General features: G+C 40.0%; 1 protein-coding gene across 7 annotated transcripts in view; it reads left to right on the forward strand.

Annotated features, from left to right (window-relative positions):
- The window catches only part of LOC144576666 (uncharacterized), a 489,614-nt gene that overhangs the window by 454,657 nt on the left and 15,039 nt on the right, over positions 1-19,918 (forward strand). For 5 of the 7 annotated variants that reach the window (XR_013518956.1, XR_013518957.1, XR_013518958.1 and 2 more), the window contains one exon: positions 18,340-18,456. Coding sequence is in view for 2 of the 7 variants with exons in the window: in XM_078327891.1 (XP_078184017.1) it covers positions 9,565-9,981 (417 nt within the window). In the remaining 5 variants the exon portion in view is untranslated. Of the gene's footprint in view, positions 1-3,570; positions 3,796-9,530; positions 10,580-18,339; positions 18,457-19,918 lie in introns of those variants that run through there. The other 2 variants (XM_078327891.1, XM_078327892.1) reach the window with 2 other exon arrangements.

Below are 19,918 nucleotides of genomic sequence, written 5' to 3' on the forward strand. Positions count from 1 at the left end.
TGTAGCTGCTGAGCTGGTAGGATACATTCTCTTACTGGTCCTCTCAGCACCACTCTCAGGCAAGATGAGAACTTGCCTGAGAATGAAGTCCAGCTGAGGGATCGAAAGGGTAAACAAGTCCAGTGACATTGTTTGAGAACTGAGTCCAGGCACACATGAAGTCAAACGTCTACACATGGACTTTTCCAGTTCATGACCCAATCAGCTTCATTTTGTTTTTAAGCAAATAGGAATCCGTTTTCTGTCATAAGCATCTGGAAAAATATGGCTCCCAATCTCACCAGTTTTACAATTGTAAAGCTTGAAGCCAAGAGTGAGAGAGTAGAATTTTTACCACTAATTAGTGACATCTTTAAGCTAAGAATCTGGAATCTCCTCCTCGCCAGCCAGTTTTGTTTCCTTTACCGTAATCTGCTAGATCATTGATTCTCGAAGTCCGATCACCAGACCAGCAGCATCAGCATCATTTGGAACTTGCTAGAAATGCAAACTCTCAAACCCTCATCCAAGACCTACTGAGTCAGAATCTCTGGACTAGCAATCTGTGTTCTAATAAGTTCTTCAGTTGACTCTAATGCCTGCTGAAGTTTGAGAAACACTGCTCTAGATCAATGTTTTTCCAATTTTTGAATCCTCATCACAAGAAGACATTTTCTACTCAATTTTTCTACTCCACCATTTCTACTCAAATTTTCTGTAATTCCCGAAGTTTGATTTTAGGGTGAGAGGTTCCCACTCTCTATGTAAAAAGGGGCCTTTTGAATATTTGCAGAATCAGAAGGGGGAAGTGGGGTTGGGGAATGCATAGCAATAGAGATCTGCCTTGGGAAATCTCGGGGCCTGTCCCAGCCATCCTCCAAATCCAAATGGATATAGGTAGGGAAGAGGCAGCAACTCATTGAGGAGCTCAGGATCAGAAGCTTCAATGTCTAGAAATGGTGTAGGAAGCTAGTCATTAATATATTCCCCTCAAACATGGGGAATTTAGTAGGGCTACTTCATGGAAAATGTATGAAAAACTGCATGTGTTATGGAAACTGACACTCTCCTTGCTGCATGCTCAGCTACCATTCCCTGGGGAAGCTCAGTTCATTCCAAAGAGAAGTGTGTCTATTATACCTGTATACTCTGAGCCTCAGAGATTTGGTGTTCTAACTTCCTAGGAAGATTTTCAGTGGAGAAAACTGTGTTCAACAGAAGATAAATCATCTGCAGGGGAAAGATTTGGGGGCAAGCTGATTTTTCAGCCATCCTAGGAACACTGGGAACTGCTTCTGCATCTTTGCAATGGTTAGTCATAGTTATAATTCCTGAATGCTCCACAACCTTAACTCAGACTACTTCCAAAAATTCCTATTATTGTGTTGTAACTGCAACCATCCATTTCCTTATAAAACTATTCCTGTCTTCCTTGATATTCTTTTTTTGTGTTACCATTGATTCTTACGCATGATTTTGTTATATTTATCACATTATTTAATACTAAGAATAGTTTGTAGAATAGATAATACATTTTATGTTTATTATTATCTATTTTGGGCCACACCTCTCTACTAGGTAGAGTGGGGTCCTTCTGTGTCTCTCAAGAGCCAGAATGCAGCAGCTGTCACAGCAGAGGTGCTCAAAACTTTCTTTTCAACCAAAAAAATAAATTTCTTGCTAGGGGTACTCTTCCAAGGTCAGTCAGCTCACCATCTTGAGAAATGAGTAGCAGCTTCGATGAATTCAATGTTTGACATAAGCCAGGCCCAGTGCCAGGTGAGTTACAGACATTTTCATAGGTGAGGAAGTTGAGGCACAGAGTTTGTCGCTTGTCCAAGGTTTGTGTAGGTGGTGAATGGTGGAGCCAGGACTGAACCCCAGGACTGAATCCCAGACTTAACTCCAGTAATTTGTAATATAATGATAAAATTACTGTTGCCATTATATCTGTATCCTTCCTTTATTCTCTCATTCATTCTTTCATTTAACCTACACTTAGGACACTTAGTAGAGCCTTCTCCTTACTGTTTCCACAGTGTGGCTGGGCATGTGGACATCCTGAAGGAATACCCTTCAAAGATTTCTGACTTCCATAAGCTCACAGAATGGTAAAGAGAAAGGCCCCAATACAGCAAAAAAATAAAAATAAATAAATAGGCAAATACAATTCAGTAATGATAAGAGCCTCTTGTCTTGGATCTCCATAGTGCTGCTCTTCTACAGACTGCAAACCTCTCAGTACATCAGCAGTGAAATAAAAAGATTTTTATTGTTTCACTGTTTTTTAAACAAAGCTCCTTATTTTGCAACATCTCAGGCTCAGAGGAAGATCAAATTAAGCAGGTTATCTTGGTACTGTCCATTATCCCAGGCCTGCTTGCCTATCCCAGCTCTAATTGCCAGCTTCCCTGGGCAGAAAGAATTCCACGCTGCGTGCTCTGCACTTTCTCCTCCTTTTTAATATCATCAGATTTGAAATAGACATACGCTGCAGCAGAGCTGCTGGAAGTATTATAGAAGCCCAGTAGGAGATATTTGCATATTTATGAAAATAGTTTACCTTCTGCTACGACAATAACAAATGTTCACCGTCTCAGCAGTTTGCTCACTTTGTTTGAGGAAAACCAGGAGTGCATTAACAATTTAGGAAGGGCTTTTGAGGGTTGGTTACAAACACTATCTTATTTTTCTTAAAGTTATCATTTGAGGAGGGTATTTTTATGGTTCATCTTCAAGGAATGACCTTCTTCTGACGATGATAAAAGGGGAAACTTTTTCAATCCTTCCCAAAATGTGCTGAGGGTTTAGGTTAGACTTTGCCAAACTTAGTCTAACAGGTTACACTAGGAATCCACACCAAACAAATATAACTTTTACCTATTTTTTTGATGACTACTTATGGTTGACTTGTCAGTCTCATTAATTGTTTTCAGTTTTCTAAAACTCTTTCTGACAATGTTAAGCAAAGGAAGATGCAAGTCTGACTCAGCAATAGTTAACTTGTAACCTTTTTCTACAAAGAGAATGAAGATGTCAGAAAAAATGTTTTCATGCAGAAAGATGACTATAGTGAGTTTAATGACACTAAATCTCTGTCTGGCAGCCAATACTTGTATTAGACTATTCTGGCTGCAAGACCAGTTTACTGTAATTTAAAAATGGCCTAAAATAAATGAGCCCCAGGTGGAAGAAAGTGAATGGGGTATTAGAAAGAGCAAAGGTTTTGAGGTTAGACGACTTGGACACAAATCCCCATTGCGTTACACTTATTTGCAGTGGCCTCCTAGAAAATATTTTAACCTTTTTGAGACCCAGTTTCATGAGCTGTAAAATGGGGATAATCTTGCCTAGTGTTTTACAAGCTTGAGCTGAAAAGAGAACCTCTAGTTCTGAGCATGGAGTGCTGGTAGAATGTGAGTAGGTGTTCAGTAACCTCTTTCACAGAGTATGTGTTCCATGTTTTACTATGATTTGTGTTATAGTTATCATACGGTTGAAATACTGTTAGTTGTATTTGTTTTCTGTGACTGCTGTGACAAATCACCACAAACTTGGTGGCTTACGGTAACAAAAATTTTTTTCTCGTAGCTCTGGAGGCCAGAGGTCTGAGATTAAGATGTTGGCAGGTCATACTCCCTCTGAAGACCCACTAGAGCCTTTTCTTGCTTCGTCCAGCTTCTGGTCGCTCGATACACTCCTCAGCTTGTGGCTGCAGAACTCTAATCTCGGTCTTTGTCTTCACATGGCTTTCTTCTGTTTGTCTTCTCCTGTTTTGTCTAAGGACACTGGTCATTGGATTTAAGGCACATCCAGGTAACTCAGCCTGATGTCATCTTGAAATTCTTTACTTAATGACATCCTCAAAGCTTCTTTTTCCAAATAAGGGCACATTTACAGGTTCTGGAGATTAAGACATGAATATATCGTTTTGAGGAGCGCCATTGAGTTCACCACACTAGTATATTGTGAAACTACCACGAGCCAACTTTTGCGAGATAATTTCTTTCAGTTGCTTAGTTTTTTAAAAAAACATTTGCACCACTATTAAGCTGAAAGAGATATCCTCTAACTTAAAATATTGCAGAAATTAAACAAGAATTCAGAATGTTGTTGTAGTAAGAACCTCCTATCTTAGTACAAATTTTGGTAATTTATAGGCTCACTGTCTATAGCATCTCTAACTCCTCAGGGGACCTCTGATACTCGCCTCACTCCTTTGGCTTGTATCTGCATCATTTTGGGATGATGAGGCCTGTCATGATCTTTGCTCCCTGATAAGTAACTGGATGGGTGCTGGGATTTAGACAAAAGTACACTTATTTTCAAATCTTACTTTAAATCAATACATCAAATTCATATTTTAATATTTCCTTTGCCTTTACAAAATAAACCAATATGGATAGAACTTTCTGACACCCTTATATGCTGGTTTGAGATCAACTCATTTGCATGGATGACCTCTACTTGAACTCATTTCTCTGGAAATAAAAGTTTAGTGCACTACTAATTCAACTTAGAAAGTAATTGGAAGACTTCAGCAAATGAGGAAAATTCTCATTTTATAGGGACTGGGGACTTAATTCAAATGAAAAAACCTCCATTGATGACATGAGTTAATTGTGCAGTTAACATAAAATAACCTTACCTAGAATTATAAAGACTCTGAAAGTATCAGTTTGTAGGTATCCATGACTAAAAGATTCTTTAACAGAATATCACATTTCTTGAATTTTCTGCATATTGCATATTAAGGAAGACAGTGATCACTAGGAAGCCTAATAATTAATATCATTTCATTTGATATAGCCCTATTACAACCTCAAAATCTAGATGTAGAGTTTCTTTAGGTTCCAAGACACTATACTGCAATCCTTAGCTCCTACCGCTAAATGTCAGAGATCTCATGACTCAGCCCTAAGCCCTCTTATCTAGTTGCATACCTCCTTGGAAATTCCATCCATTCCTTTGGCTGTTTTTACTATTCACATGCTACTACTGTGAATAGTATTCACATGCTGAATACTCTATCTCTCTAAGGTTGAGTCCTATATCAATATACCTATTTAATGTCACTACTTGGATATTTTGTAGTCATGTCAAAAGTAACCTGCTCAAAATTAAATTCTCTTTAATGTTGGGATCCCTAAAAGCAGAGGTTCAGACAAGAATTCTCAAGTAATTTATGATATTGAAATTGATTTAGTGATAGTCAAGTGACTTATTTAATTAGTGCTCTCAGAAGGGGTGTTAGAAAAACAGGAGAAGCCTGAGCAAAAGATATAAGTGAGTCTAGCTTCAACATGATCCCTTAGGGAAGTTCTGGAATGCAAATTGTTCACTCAGCTGCTCCCACCTTGAGGCAAGGAGACTGGCCTTTTGTTACCACATGTCAGGTTTCCAGCTTCCTCAGGAGTGTGAGGTGTAGGACCTAACTTCCCCAATACTGCAGCTACTATTTTACTGGGGAAAAGCTCCAGAGTAGGTGGCAGCTGTGAGCAACTAGCATGCAATACTCACAGCAGCTTAGAAATGGGCAAATCTGCTAAGAGAGAAGGCAAGAACAGGGCACCAATAATATCCACTATAGTTTCTTAATTAAGCCCACACTATGTGGTCAAAGTTCTACCTACCGACTTTTCCCTGATATCCACTATCTCTCTATCTCTTCTCCCAATAACCTAGTGATGCAGTCACTTTCCCAGCCAGGGACCTGTGCAGCCAACGACGTTCCTGCCTGGGCCTTGCTCAGTCCTGGGCCTGCTGCAGGAGGTACCCCATCCACTTGGCCTGCTGGGCTGTACCTGACTTGCACACTGGCTTGGATCCCAGACTCACCACAGGTTCTGGGCTTAGCCTGCAGTTGGGCTGGGCATGCCCCCGTCTGCTTGTGTTACAGCTCGTACCCATGTTTGGCGGTTCCCAAGTTCTTGTCCTGCATCCAAGAAGAATTAGGTTATGTTGACAATCAAAGGGTGAGGAGGTCAGAGAAGAATTTTATTGACTGATGGGACAGCTCTCAGTGGAGAAGGGATGCAAGGGTGGTCCCCTACCCAAAGTTGGGTGGTCTCCCTCCCAACTGGAAGGGCTGGTCCAGTGTTTTCATGAACTCAGAATGGGAAGTATGTGCTGATTGGTTTGTGAGTATGCAAAAATGTTTTTTAAAAAGGCACCACTCAAAGGTGGGCATGACAGTGTAGAAAACCAATTAAAGAAGGGTAGGGATATATAAAGTAGGTGAAAAGTGAGGATCAGAGGAAAGCCACCAAATGGGAAGAGAGGTTCTCACTCCAGTCCATGGATTTGACTTGTAGCTTGGCTTTCAGGCTTTAAACTGTCTCAACTTGAAGGTAGGATTTCACTGGGAACCTGCCCCTATCTTCCTCCTGCTGCTATCACTTGACCAAGCAACTACCACGTCTTATTTCAACTAGTAAAATGCTTTCAACATAGGCACATATGTCTACCTTACTCACCAGCAATACATTGACCTCAGAAAAGCCAGAATTACTATTTTTTAAACACAAATATGGTGGCTCCAAATTATTTAATGTCTTCTTACTGCCTTTACAACTAATTTAAAAACCAAGACCAAGATCTCAGAGCCACTGTGGCATCAGACCCCTGACTCCAATGTGCTCTCTAGTGACCTCTCCCTCTGATATACAATGCATCTGATGCTTCTGGTGCTTTGGTCCATTCCTATATCACCAGAAGCTTCTGCCTGGCGATCTTCATTTATGTTATTTCCACTGATGAGATAAGAATACTCTTATATTCTTTTTTTTTTTTTTTTTGAGATGGAATATCACTCTGTCACCCATGCTGAAGTGCAGTGGTGTGATCTCAGCTCACTGCAAGCCCTGCCTCCTGGGTTCAAGTAGTTCTCCTGCCTCAGCTTCTTGAGTAGCTGGGATCACAGGTGTATGCCACCATGCCAAGCTAATTTTGGTAATTTTAGTAGAGACAAGGTTTTGCCATGTTGGCCACGCTGGTCTCGAACTACTGACCTCAGGTGACCCACCTGCCTCGGCCTCCCAAAGTTCTGGAATTACATGCATGAGCCACCACATCTGGCTGAGAATGGTTTTTCTAAGTCTCTGTTTTGTTTGTTCTCATCACTCAGGTCTCAGGTTCAAGGACAATTGTCTGAACGAGACCTCTTCTGATCTCAGCTTGTTCACAGCAGTAATCATAATCAACAAGGTTATTTGTTCTCTGAAAACCTAACTTTGAATGAGTTAGATTTGGTGTATAAAAGCAGAAAACAATTTTCTATTAACCTCGATCTCTTGACTTATCTTTTACACTGGATAATACCATTGCGTCTCTAGTTTCTCTCAGATATTAAAATTCCAATCCAGTGAAACATTCACACTTTTAATATCTTTGACTTAATGCTATTTAAAGCTTTTTATCTTCCCCAGTTTGGACTTGCCTTGGGCTGGTAAAATGACAGTGAACAAGTAGGTCATGACCACCTTCTTTAGGATTCCCCTAAAGCTTGTGTTCCTCTCCTGGCTGTACCCAGCTGTCAATACTGAGATTTAACTAAATGAAAAGTAGCTGTGAAATAATCTGTTATCAGGGGGGATGTAATGGGCCTACATGCTATTTTTGCAGGTAGTTGAAAATATATGAACAGTTCCAGCTGGAAAATCATGGGATTCTGCTCAGTTTACAGTTCTACCCATCATTTAACTTCTTGTAGAAGACAGTCCCATATTTACTTTTCTGTTTGGGACCTACTGTAGGCAATTATAACTTTCACAATGTGATCCTTTAGAACTATGCTTAATATAACAGCCCTTTGGAGAATTTCTGGATTCTTGAAAATTAGAGACCCACTAAAGGGAAGGAAGTCTGCCAACAACTGTGAACACTGAAAGTGGGTGGGAAACTGGGTGTTGGCACCCAAGTTCCAGACCCGACCTCCCACCTACTGGGCCCCTCAGTGAGAGAGGGATGACGCTTTGTGGGAACTGAAACAGCCTCAAAGCTGGAGGCCTGGAGCCGGGTGCAGTGGCTCACGCCTGTAATCCCAGCACTTTGGGAGGCCGAGGTGGGTGGATCACGAGGTCAAGAGATTGAGACCATCCTGGTCAACATGGAGAAACCCCGTCTCTACTGAAAATACAAAAAATTAGCTGGGCATGGCGGTGCATGCCTGTAGTCCCAGCTACTAAGGATGCTGAGGCAGGAGAATTGCTTGAACCCAGGAGGCAGAGGTTGCAGTGAGCCGAGATCGCGCCATTGCACTCCAGCCTGGGTAACAAGAGTGAAACTCCGTCTCGAAAAAAAAAATAAATAAAGAAAAAAGCTGGAGGCCCTTCTCTCACTTCCCTTCTGCCCTATCCTATGTTTCTGTCAGCCCCAACCCCACAGTAAAACCTCCTAACCTTACCTCAAGCTGTTAAGAGTAAGCTTGATTGTACTTCATATCCTGAGGATTCTTACAAGCATCTTTAGATCTTACAGGGCAATTAACTTCTGACCACTAGAAATGACCAAAATCCCAACTTGTGTACCTGTTCATGGACCTGTTTGTCTTCAGACATGTTTCTTGGGTTTCCCTTTGCTCTGCTATGTATCACAAAGGGTGGGGAAGCATGAAGGGAAAAGGCTAGCTGACCCCTGCGGACTGCGTTTTCCAGGATCCTGTGCTATGTGTACAGTCACAAGCTTATGATTGGGTTTGGCCAAGAAAAGTACTAATGGAAGATTGGAGGTTGGTGGGGATAAAGGACAAATTCCCACTTCTACATCTAGGGTGTGATTCCCAGGAGCTGCTGTTTCTCCTCTGGTTCTCCAGAGAAACCTGTGATGACCTGGTCTGACTCCATTTTTCACCATATGACTGTCACCCCACTGCTCCGGTAGCAACACTCCCCTATTGTCCCTCCAGACTTAGGGTAGGAGCTTCCTACCATCACTTATTTCTGGTTTGCCTCCCTCTGTACTGGATGCTTTCTCAGTGCCCTCCCTGCATTCTACATAGCTGTGGAAACAATTCTCTTTGTTTGTTTTAACTCCTCAAAGTGGGTTCTGTTCTAGTGGGACCCTGGCTGATTGAGGCTGGGTTTTAGAAAAGGCGGGTGGGTGAGGCAGAGCAGGGCAGTGCAGAGAAGAACAAAAACCTGTGACTATACTATGCAAAAGAATGAGCATGCTGTGATAAATGAACAGGTCAGGGGAATAATTCAGACTGAAAATGAGATGTTGTTACCTCCAAAAATGCTGCATTGCAGGAAGGAACGGAATTATTCACTACCACCTTCATGCTGGAAAACCATCATATCCAAGGCCTTAACACATCAAAACTATAGGCTTTCTTTCATGCAAGAGTACATTACTGGGCTTCCCTTCCAGGAACTGCTTCACTCTCAGCAGGAAAGCAAAGGGATCCTGTCACTCAGGGAGCAGACAAGAGACCTTGTGATATTCAGGGTGGGTGATGGGGATGCAAACTTCAAAATAGTTACTCAAAAGAGGTATTCCTAATACATTCTATAACTACTAGTGAGTGCCTACCATGTGTTGTGTTGTTTTAGGTACTGGGGATAGAGCAGTGACCAAATTTAAAAAATGCCCTGTCTTCAAAGAGTGTACAGTATGGCAGTGGAGAGATGGGAGAGACAAACAGACAATAAAAATATAAATAACGAGATGATCCAAGATGGCCGATCGCTAACATCCCGGGATTGCAGCTCTCAGGGAAGGCGCAGAGAACTAGAGGACGCCACACTTTCAGACAAATTCTGGTCGCTCACAGAGCAGGAGATCCCCCAGTGGAGGAAACACACGGGTGGCCAGCACTACTCTTGTGGTCGGTGCAGCGGTTCCACCAGCACGTCGGCGCGGCAGCTCTCGGAGCAATGTAAACAGGTTCGGAGGACCTGCATGGGTCCGCAGCAGGACACCAGAGCCCGGCGCAGCCGCTGTGATGGCACCTCGGCGCCAGAGCACTCGGCGCAGAGTAAACAGGACCAGTTTCCCTTCTGACCGAGGTTTGGAGCCCCGGGAAGGCAGAGTCGCCTACTACCGACACAGGAAGGAAGCCCAACAGGAGAATCCTGGGCAGAAAAGCACCATCAGTTTTAAGGCCGCTGCTCTGGACCTGGGAACTAACAACCTGGACGCCCACTCAAGAGACCTAGTCTGAAAGTTGGTAATTTCAAAGAGACAGGAGGATAAATTTACAATGACGGGAAGAAACCAGCGTAAAAAAGCTGAGAATACTCAAAATCAGAACGCCTCTCCCTCTAAAGATGATCACAGTTCCACATCAACAATGGAACAAGGCTTGATGGAGAACAAGCACATCCCAATGACAGAATCACTCTTCAAGGAATGGATAATAAGAAACTTCGGTGAGTTAAAAGACCATGTTGTAGCCCAACGTAAAGAAACTAGGAACTTTGAAAAAAGGTTTGATGAAATCCTATTGAGAATAGACAACTTAGAGCGGAGTATGAGTGAATTAATGTAACTAAAGAATACAATACGGGAACTCTGAGAAGTATGCACAGGTTTAAACACTGGAATTGTTCAAGCAGAAGAAGGGATATCAGAGGTCAAAGTCCAACTGAATGAAATAAAATGTGAAGAAAAGATTAGAGAAAAAAGGACAAAAAGGAATGAGCAAAGTCTCCAAGAAATGTGGGACTATGTGAAAAGACCAAATTTACGTTTGATAGGCGTACCTGAATGCGACAGAGAGAATGAATCCAAGCTGGAAAATACCCTTCAGGATATTATTCAGGAAAATTTTCCTAAACTAGCAAAGCAGGTCAAAATGCAACCCCAGGAAATACAGAGAACACCACAAAGATATTCCTCAAGAAGAGCAACCCCAAGGCACATAATCGTTAGATTCACCAGGGTTGAAACGAAGGAGAAAATACTAAGGGCAGCCAGAGAGAAAGGTCATGTTACCCACAAAGGCAAGCTTATCAGACTTACAGCAGATCTCTCAGCAGAAACTCTACAAGCCAGAAGAGAGTGGGGGCCAATATTCAACATTCTCAAAGAACAGAACCTTCAGCCCAGAATTTCATATCCAGCCAAACTAAGCTTCACAACTGAAGGAAAAATAAAATCTTTTATGAACAAGCAAGAACTCAGAGATTTTATTACCACCAGGCCTGCTTTACAAGAGCTTCTGAAAGAAGCATTACACACAGAAAGAAACAACCAGTATTAGCCTTTCTAAAAATACACCAAAAAGTAAAGAGCACCAACATAAAGAAGAATTTACACCAACGAATGGATAAAACAGCCAGTCAACATCAAATGGCAGTAACCTTAAATTTAAATTGACTAAATCCCCCAATCAAAAGACACAGCCAAAACCCAATGGCATGTTACATCCAGACCTGTTTCACATGCAAGGATACACAGACTCAAAACAAAGGGATGGAGAAAGATTTACCAACCAAATGGAGAGCAAAAATAAATAATAAATAAATAAAAAGCAGGAGTTGCAATTCTCGTATCGGAGAAAGTAGATTTTAAAGCAACAAAGATATAGTGGTAAAAGGATCAATGCAACAACAAGAGCTAATGATCCTAACACCCAGATAGGAGACTTAGATTCAATGAGACAGAAAATTAATAAGGATATCAAGGACTCGAACTCAGATCCGGAACAAGTAAACTTAATAAATATTCATAGAGCTCTCCACTTCAAATACACAAAATATACATTCTTGTCAATACGACATCACACCTACCCATAAGTTTAAATGAAACATTGATTGGCCATTATTAATACTCAATTTTTTTCAAAATAAAGCAATATTTCCATTTACTCTCCCTCTTTCTCTTCCTCTTTCTTCCTCTCCTTTACTTATTTTTTTTCTTTCCTTCTCTCAAAAAAAAAGAAAAAAAATATATATATATAAATAACATCTGTTAAAATTCTGATATATGCTACAGAGAAAAATAATGTAGGAGAGTGAATAGTAAGTGTTGAGAACAGGGGGTTGAAATTTTAAATAGAATTTAAAATTTCATAACATTTATAAAATGAATGCCAGCAAGTCAACGAGGGCCTTAGAGTGGCATTTAAGTAAAGATCCAACAGAGGTGAAGAAGAGAGTCATGAGTTTTTCTGGGGTAAAGGATATTCAGGCAAAGAGGTGGAAAAGGTTTAGCATCACCTTGGGATAGGATGTGAGAAATAGAAAGGACTCCAGGAAGAATTCAAGGTTTCTGGCCAAAGCCTCTGAAAGGAGGGTATTAATTGAAATGAGGTAAAGATGAGATAAAGGATATTTGCTTGGGGTTGGGCTCGGGAAGATTAGAAACTTAACATTCAGACGTGTTAAACTTGGTAAACCTATTAGACATTTAACAGAGATGTGACATGGGTAGTTGCTTCTATGATTAGAACTCAGAGAGAGAGAGAGAGAGAGAGAGATTAGAATTGTCAACATATCAAGGGTACTTAAGTAGTATACAAAGCCCCAAAGAATGAAAATGAACATAAACAGGATAAAAGATCCAAAATGAACTCCTTGGTATTTCACCATTCGGAGGTCACAGAGATGAGGAGAAACTCGAAAAGAAGCTTTAGAGGTGGTGGCAAATGATGTGTGAGGCAAAACATCAGGGGTGGGAGGTGTCTTGAAAGTCAGCTGAAGGATGTGTTTCAAGATAGAACATGTAGAACATGTAAAATATTGTTAGTCGATAGAATAAGGTGAGCACCAAGGGTTTACCACTGGATCTGAGGTCATTGATGAGGCTGACAAGAGCAACGTGAATGGAATGGTGTGGAGAAAGCATGCGATGGGATCAAGGAAGAATTAAGAAAGAAAATGAATGCCAGCAAGTATAGAAAACATGTTCCAGGAAAGCTTCTGAAAAGGGAAAAGCAGAAATAAATAGTGGCTAGAGAATAAAGTAGAGCTAAAAAGAATTTTTTAAGGTAGAAGAATAAAGAGCAAGTTATTATGTTGGTGAGAAAGACCTAATAGAGAAGAGAAAAATTATGGTTTGGGAAAACGAGTGGATAATTGCTACCATGATGTCTTCAGGCAGAGCAGAGGCACTTGGAGCACAAGTAGAGGCACTCCCATCAGCTGGAAGCATGGACAGTGTATCTATGGTAGGAGTCATCAAGAAATTATTTTAGGCAGATAGAAAGGAAAAGGGTTCCTTGAAAAGGTTTTGCTTCTTTTAAAGCAGCTCCAGAATACTTCTTGTCTAGCAGTAGCGCCCTGGCTCTTGAATGGGCCATGCCTGGCCATTAGAAACTGGGTCCATCCCAACATGGTAATTCCTCCGTCTTCTTCTTGCCCTTGCTCCAACATGTGACTGGCAACATGGCTGCCCCCACTCATCCCCCATGTGTGTAGAACATCATGATGTCCTGCATTTGTGTATTAAAAGGCTAGGGTGGGAGAGCCAGCATTTTTGCAGGCTATGTGAATGACACGTTTGGTCAAACCAATACTCTGAGCCCTGTGCAAATCAGATGCCACCTCCTCTAGCCTCCTCATATAAGCGACCACTTTTCTGTGGCACCTAGGGTTTCCTCTCTCAGCCTCGGAGCTCCCCTTCCTCTGTCTCTGTATGGGGGAGTTTTTTTCCTTCCTTCTTATCTTTTTAACTCTCTGCTCCTTAAAACCACTCCATGTATGTCCATGTCATTTTATCAAAATCAGCACAAGACTAAGAACCCTGGTGTTTCTCCAGTCATTGGAGCCATATCAGTACCAGGAGGGAAAGTAGCATATACAGGCACAGGTGCAGGCAAGCAAGTAGATATGGTTGGAGTTTGCAGAAGTTCTTTTTCTGGTTGCTTTTGTTTTATCAGTAAAATATGTTGCTGAGAAGGATCCAAATCATCGACTAAAAAGTTTGGGGCTTCAAAGAGGTATCAAAGGTTTAAGGAAAGAACTACAGATATGAAATACTCCACTGGTAAAGTGGGAGATAAATGGTTATGGAAATATATTTTCCAGTTAACATTAAGAGCCCACTTGAGATTTGTGGTCATGAATTTAAAGTGGGGCCATCCATCATGGTTTTATGCTTTTCTTCAGTCGTGTTCAATTGCACAGTTGTAGGCATGAAGTAGACAAAGAGTTAGATTTATGTAGGGCTGTGTTTTTGCCTATGAAGAAGCAAGAGAGTGACAAAAAAAATCCATGGATACATGCAAGGGAGGGATTATAATTATTTAAGCTGGATTTAAAAAGGTTTTAAATGAAGGCAGACCAAGAAAATTGTGACATTGACATCACTGAGAAAGTGTAGATTCTGATGGAGTCAAAGGGAGGTTGGAGAGGAGGTCCTGGAGGGAGTGGGCTGGAAACATAGCAGAATGTGATGCTGGAAATGGAAAATATGGAGGGCATATGGTTAGGGTAAGACAAGAGAGCAAATGTAAGCAAATGTCTGAGAAACAAAGATGAGAGGAACACAGGAAGAGAAAAGGTTGGTGGCTTAGAAGCCAGGATATTAGAAGGGTAACATTCGCTTAGAAGGAAATTGAAATCACCAAAAAGCAGAAGTGGTATAAAAAAGAGTGACAATGAGCTAGGATCAAAAATCCTCAAAAATTAAGAGAAAATGGTCTCCAAGTATCAGTTAATAACAGTAACAAGAAGGACTGGTGTTTGGAATAGCCTGATGACCTGAGATTCAAAGTCGATTGTTTTCATGGAGAAAGAAGATAGGAAGGAAGTGAAAATGAGGAGATAAGAGGACACCACCGTTCCTTCAATCCCAGCATATGAGAATGCAGTGGGCTAAGAGTTATCATTTGAAAGGGATATGGGGAAAATGGGATCCTCAAGACAGGGCCAGTTTCTGGAACATCGGGGATTGAGAATACCCATGTCCTTAATAATAACGGCCAATAACTTCTAAAATTCACAGTGGAAGAGATTTAGAAAGGAAAGGACTTTAGAGGGTTTAGAGTACCCTAGCAGTCCTGCCCTCTTGGGCTGCATCTCTTCATCATAAACATGAGATCCATTGAGGACCAGTGGCCTCTCAGACCTTTCACAGCACCCATTTGGGTGGCAGTAGGTATAGAGGGAAAAATCTTTGGAATGCTAACTCAGACACATTTGAGCCTGTAGGAACACACGCCTTGGAGTGTAGTGTCCTCTGTTGCCCCTTCCTTCCCATTCAGGCTTGGTTTGACTATGCAATATTAGAAGTGACAGTTTCACACTGTAGTAGCTGCCCATGATGACAGAAAGATTTTTCCATGAAGTTTGCTATCTTCCTGGGTTTCACCCAGCATGGAACCCAGATATCCTGTGCTATCAGATCTTTAAATTGAAAATGGATTTTTGTGTTACTGCACATATTTGTCATAAAGTTGAGCATATGTTCTCTCCCCGACACTCAACAACAAGCAAAAGTTTTCTCTTACACTTAACATTCCTGTTTTTCCAAGTACTCTCCTCCTTATTCTGAGTTTGAACCATCATTAGCTCATGGTTCAAACTCAGAATAAGGAGAAGAATAATTGGAATATGGCATAGGAACTTGGCCAGGGCAGGGAGAGCAAAACATTACTTACTAAAATTGTGTGCTTTATCCCTGAGGGGCATTTGATGCCCCTGTTCTTTTGTTCCCCATGAGAGAGAGAAAAAAAACTGGTGATACTCCTGGATAAGACACATGGTAGATTTTCACTTTCTCCTGAATTATCTATTTTTATTTTAGAGGAAAGTTTAAGTTGATAAATTAAATTATATGCACAGCAATTGGTAATTGCTTTGAAAGAAAAAACCATATGAATGGAAATAACTGTTTAAAATTCTTGAGAATGAGAAAGAGAGAATGAGCAGATGGCCCATCATACTTTTGCTGGCTTTCAGGTTGGTTCCAAATGGCAAAGTATTGCCTGGGCAAACATTTGGAATCAAAATGACCACACTCTGTTTGCTGAGAATCTTTTAGTGCCTTGTGTACTCTGCAAGTCATGTTCACCACTATGAAAGGACATTAAACTTGATAGAAAAAATGTGATTTATTGGAGCACTAGGAAGGAGCCTGAAAAGAAAGCAAGTGAATTAACAGATAGCCATATCCAAATGGCAAAGATGCTAACATGGGAAGAACAGAGTCTAAGAACATTGTGGAATTTGAAATTAAAGTGGCAGAACTTTTATCTAGGTGTGAGCAAACTTTATATGCATGATTGTCCCAAAGACCAGAGCTGTTTTCAAATGAGAGTTAGATTCTGAATTATGAATTTTGTTCTAAATAAGTCAAAGAGAATATTATATAATTTTGATAGAATCAATAATCTTTACGAGAAAATAACATTTTACTTTTTTTTTTTTTTTTTGAGATGGACTCTGTTGCCAAGGCTGGAATGCAATGGCATGATCTTGGCTCACTGCAACCTCTGCCTCCCGAGTTCAAAATATTCTCCTGCCTCAGCCTCCTGAGTAGCTGGGATTACAGGTGCATGCCACCACACCCAGCTGATTTTTGTAATTTTAGTAAAGATGGGTTTTACCATGTCGGTCAGGTGGTCTCAAACTCTTGACTTCGTGATCTGCCTGCCTTCCAAAGTGCTGAGATTACAGGCGTGAACCACAGCATCTGGCCTATTTGCTTTTATTTACACATGAAATCACTGTTTTGAAATAGCTCTTTAAGATGAAATTGAAGCAGAATGACATGTATCTGAAGAGCATTAATCAAATTATATCAGAAAGAAAAGGAAAAAATTGAAATATAGTTAAGTGGTAATAGGAACTAAGTTTTGGAGGGTGAGAATTAGCATTCTTAATGTTCTCTCTGATTTATTATTTGAGATTAAAAGGCAACAATGGAAGTATATGGAGGCTAGAGATCACGGTATAGCCATGCAGTCAGCAAGCCAAAGTTCAAATTTCTGTGGTACCTCCAGATAGTAGTTTCATATCAGGCAAATCTTAACCTGTCTCAGATCTCACAATTTGCCTAAGTATCAGTTCCCTATTCTATAAAATGGAAATACTAAAACCTATTTCATGACTAGCAATCATTTAGCATAGTGTCTCAGACACAGATTTGGAATTTTATATGTAGTCTCAGTAAATTATCTACCCAAAGCATTGATTTAATATTGTCTGAATTATTTGATATTTCTTTAAAATGTTTCATAATAAAATTCAATATAATGAATATTTTCTCTGTTTTCCCTCACTTAATGATTGAGTAAAAGTGAAAGCCCAGTGTGTCATTAACAGGGGGCTAGAAGGACCCAGACATTATGATGTCCCTAAAATAAAATGAGGTTTATTCTAGCTGGCTACACTTCAGTTGTTCCCAATCACTCTAAGCAATTGGTATACTCTAACATGAGTTTGCATTTCTAATTGTTAGAAGTTGGGCAAGTATATGTTAGTCCACCCCAACCAAGCTAATGGTCATTCCTATAGTGGACATTTGTTATTCTCCTCATATTGTAATGCATCCCAGAAAAGAGCATTGTGTTACATGGTGATGCAAGGGGTTGAAGTGGGGAATATGGTGGTCTCCAAAAAGATGAAATTCTTAAAGATTCTGCTTTAATGTCTCTTATTCATAAAGTCTGTTTGTTTAAGCCTCTGGTAAAAATTAATTGCTTTAGCTTTCCTCAAGTAGTTTTGATAGCTCTATTTTGTATTTACATCTCACTCTTTCTTGTATAATATTTATGTTCTTACTTATTAGTCTTCCCTAGGAATTAGCAAACTCTCTGAGAGCTGAAACCAGTCATTTCCTTCACTTTCACCTTTCCCATGGTACCCAGCTTGCACGCTGATATGCAACTGCTGTCCAAAGGCTCAGATAATTAATCACCCTCTATAGAACCTTGAGACTTGAGAGTTTTGGTTTCTGTCTGTATCTATAGAAGTGAATGACCTTAATTTGGGAATTAGGGAAATTTTTCAAGTAATTATAATTATCTGCCACCCCAATTTGAAGTAAGAAAAAGATTGTAGATTGTGGAACCAGTCCATCATGTATCCAGAAAGCATTTTCTGGTTCTGCTGGCTTCCAGCTATTTGGCTGAGAGATGTCACAGAGTGGTAAAGCTCACCTCCAAGCCAATGGCACATGTATCTGCAAAGTCATGACTATTTCTGTTTCAAATATACATCTGCTTCTCAAATTGTCCTCCCCCTTGACAGTACTGTGCCTCACTGCTCCATGTAAATTCTTCTATTTTTCAAAGTATTAATCTGAAGGGGATGGAAATGGAAGCTCTTGTATGAAAGGAAAAATCCCCTGACATATGTAGTTACCTTGAATGCCTGACGTTTGCTTTTAGTTGTCACCCTTCTAAAAATAAATAATGTCTTTTTAAGACATATAAAAGGAACCTTTACAAACTTGGACTTTAAATATGCCTAGGTATTCTGGACCAGATCTAAACATATTTCTCTGGGCAAGAAGTGATTATGTTTTACGGATCTCTTTGATATTATTGTGCTTAAGCCAGCAGACCTCTGTTCTTCCTGACTGGAAAATGTAAGTCATATTTAAGAATTGTTTCAAAAAATGTCACGAGCTGAGTCCTTGGATGTGAAGTTGCAGCTCACTGCAGATTCCGATAGTTGAGTTACAACTCACTGAAAATCAGGGGTTTAAAATGGAAACACTGACAAATCTTCAAGCCAGGGCAGCACAAATGGCGCCTTGATAATTTATAGTCTACAGACAGCTCTTGGGTTTATTATCAAAATGACAAATGCACTGTCATTGTTAATAGGATATTTCCCAGCAAGGACTTCTTGTTATGCAAGCCAGGTCCGGTATGTCATGCTGCATGATAGCAATAAAGTCTACAAGAATTTGTAATGAACTTCAATTACTAATAGATTATGGTTAATGGGAAATATGTGCAGTAAAGATATGGGTTTTTATATGCGCCTTCTGGAATTCTATGAGGCAATGATTTATGCTACAATTTGTGTTAACATTTTCTACTATGAAAAGGCCCAATTTGGTAGAAAGCCACTTCACCATAACAAATATTTAAGATAATTTTGCACATAATATAAACGAAGATATAAAATTAGATATTAATCTATTTAATTCTAGCATTTTTATTTTTATTGAAAATAAAGACCTGTTTTTCTCTACAGAGTAGTACTGTTAAAATTTTTTACTATAAAACAAAAGCATGAAATACATTGATGTCTTTGAATTAAATGTAGCATCTTGTATGTTAATTTCTTTGTTTAACTTCCTTCTGTAATTAAGAACCCCATTAAAATTTGATATATACTTGTGTCTTGCTTGTGCAAGTATTATTTTAAATTAAGAAAATCCACAAGTATTCATGTTAAATTAAGATGAATTTGTAATCCACATCATGCTTTCTCTCTCCATAGAGATCGACAGACAGCTGGGATATAAATGTGGAAGGGTATATATAAATAATTTGTGTGTGTGCATCTTTATGCCTGGGTGTAAATCACACACACACACACACACACACGTGTAGGTGAGGTATGGTGGCTTACATCTGTAATCCCAGTACTTTGGGAGGCTAAGGCAGACTGATCACTCCTAGTACTTTGGGAGGCTAAGGCAGACTGATCACTCAAGGTCAAGGGTTCAAAAGTGGCCTGGCCAACATGAGAAAACCCCATCTCTACCAAAATTGCAAAAATATCAGCTGGGAGTGGTGGTATGTGCCCGTAGTCTCAGCTACTGGAGAGGCTGAAACACAAGAATCCTTGAACCCAGGAGGCAAAGGTTGCAGTGAGCTGAGATTGTACTTCTTCAGTCCAGCCTGGGCTATAGATCTAGACTCTATCTCAAAAAACAAACAAACAAACAAAAATTGAAAAATGCTAACCATAACTTAGCCAGATGCAGACAAAAAAATCAACAAAAGTAAACTATAAAATTAAAACAATTCACAACAAGATTTTGTTAAATCATTGTGAATTTAAAATTCTGAAACCAGAGCAGTCACATCTTA

Source organism: Callithrix jacchus, chromosome 6, assembly GCF_049354715.1.
Source record: "Callithrix jacchus isolate 240 chromosome 6, calJac240_pri, whole genome shotgun sequence".
In the NCBI taxonomy this organism is placed as follows: Eukaryota; Metazoa; Chordata; class Mammalia; order Primates; family Cebidae; genus Callithrix; species Callithrix jacchus.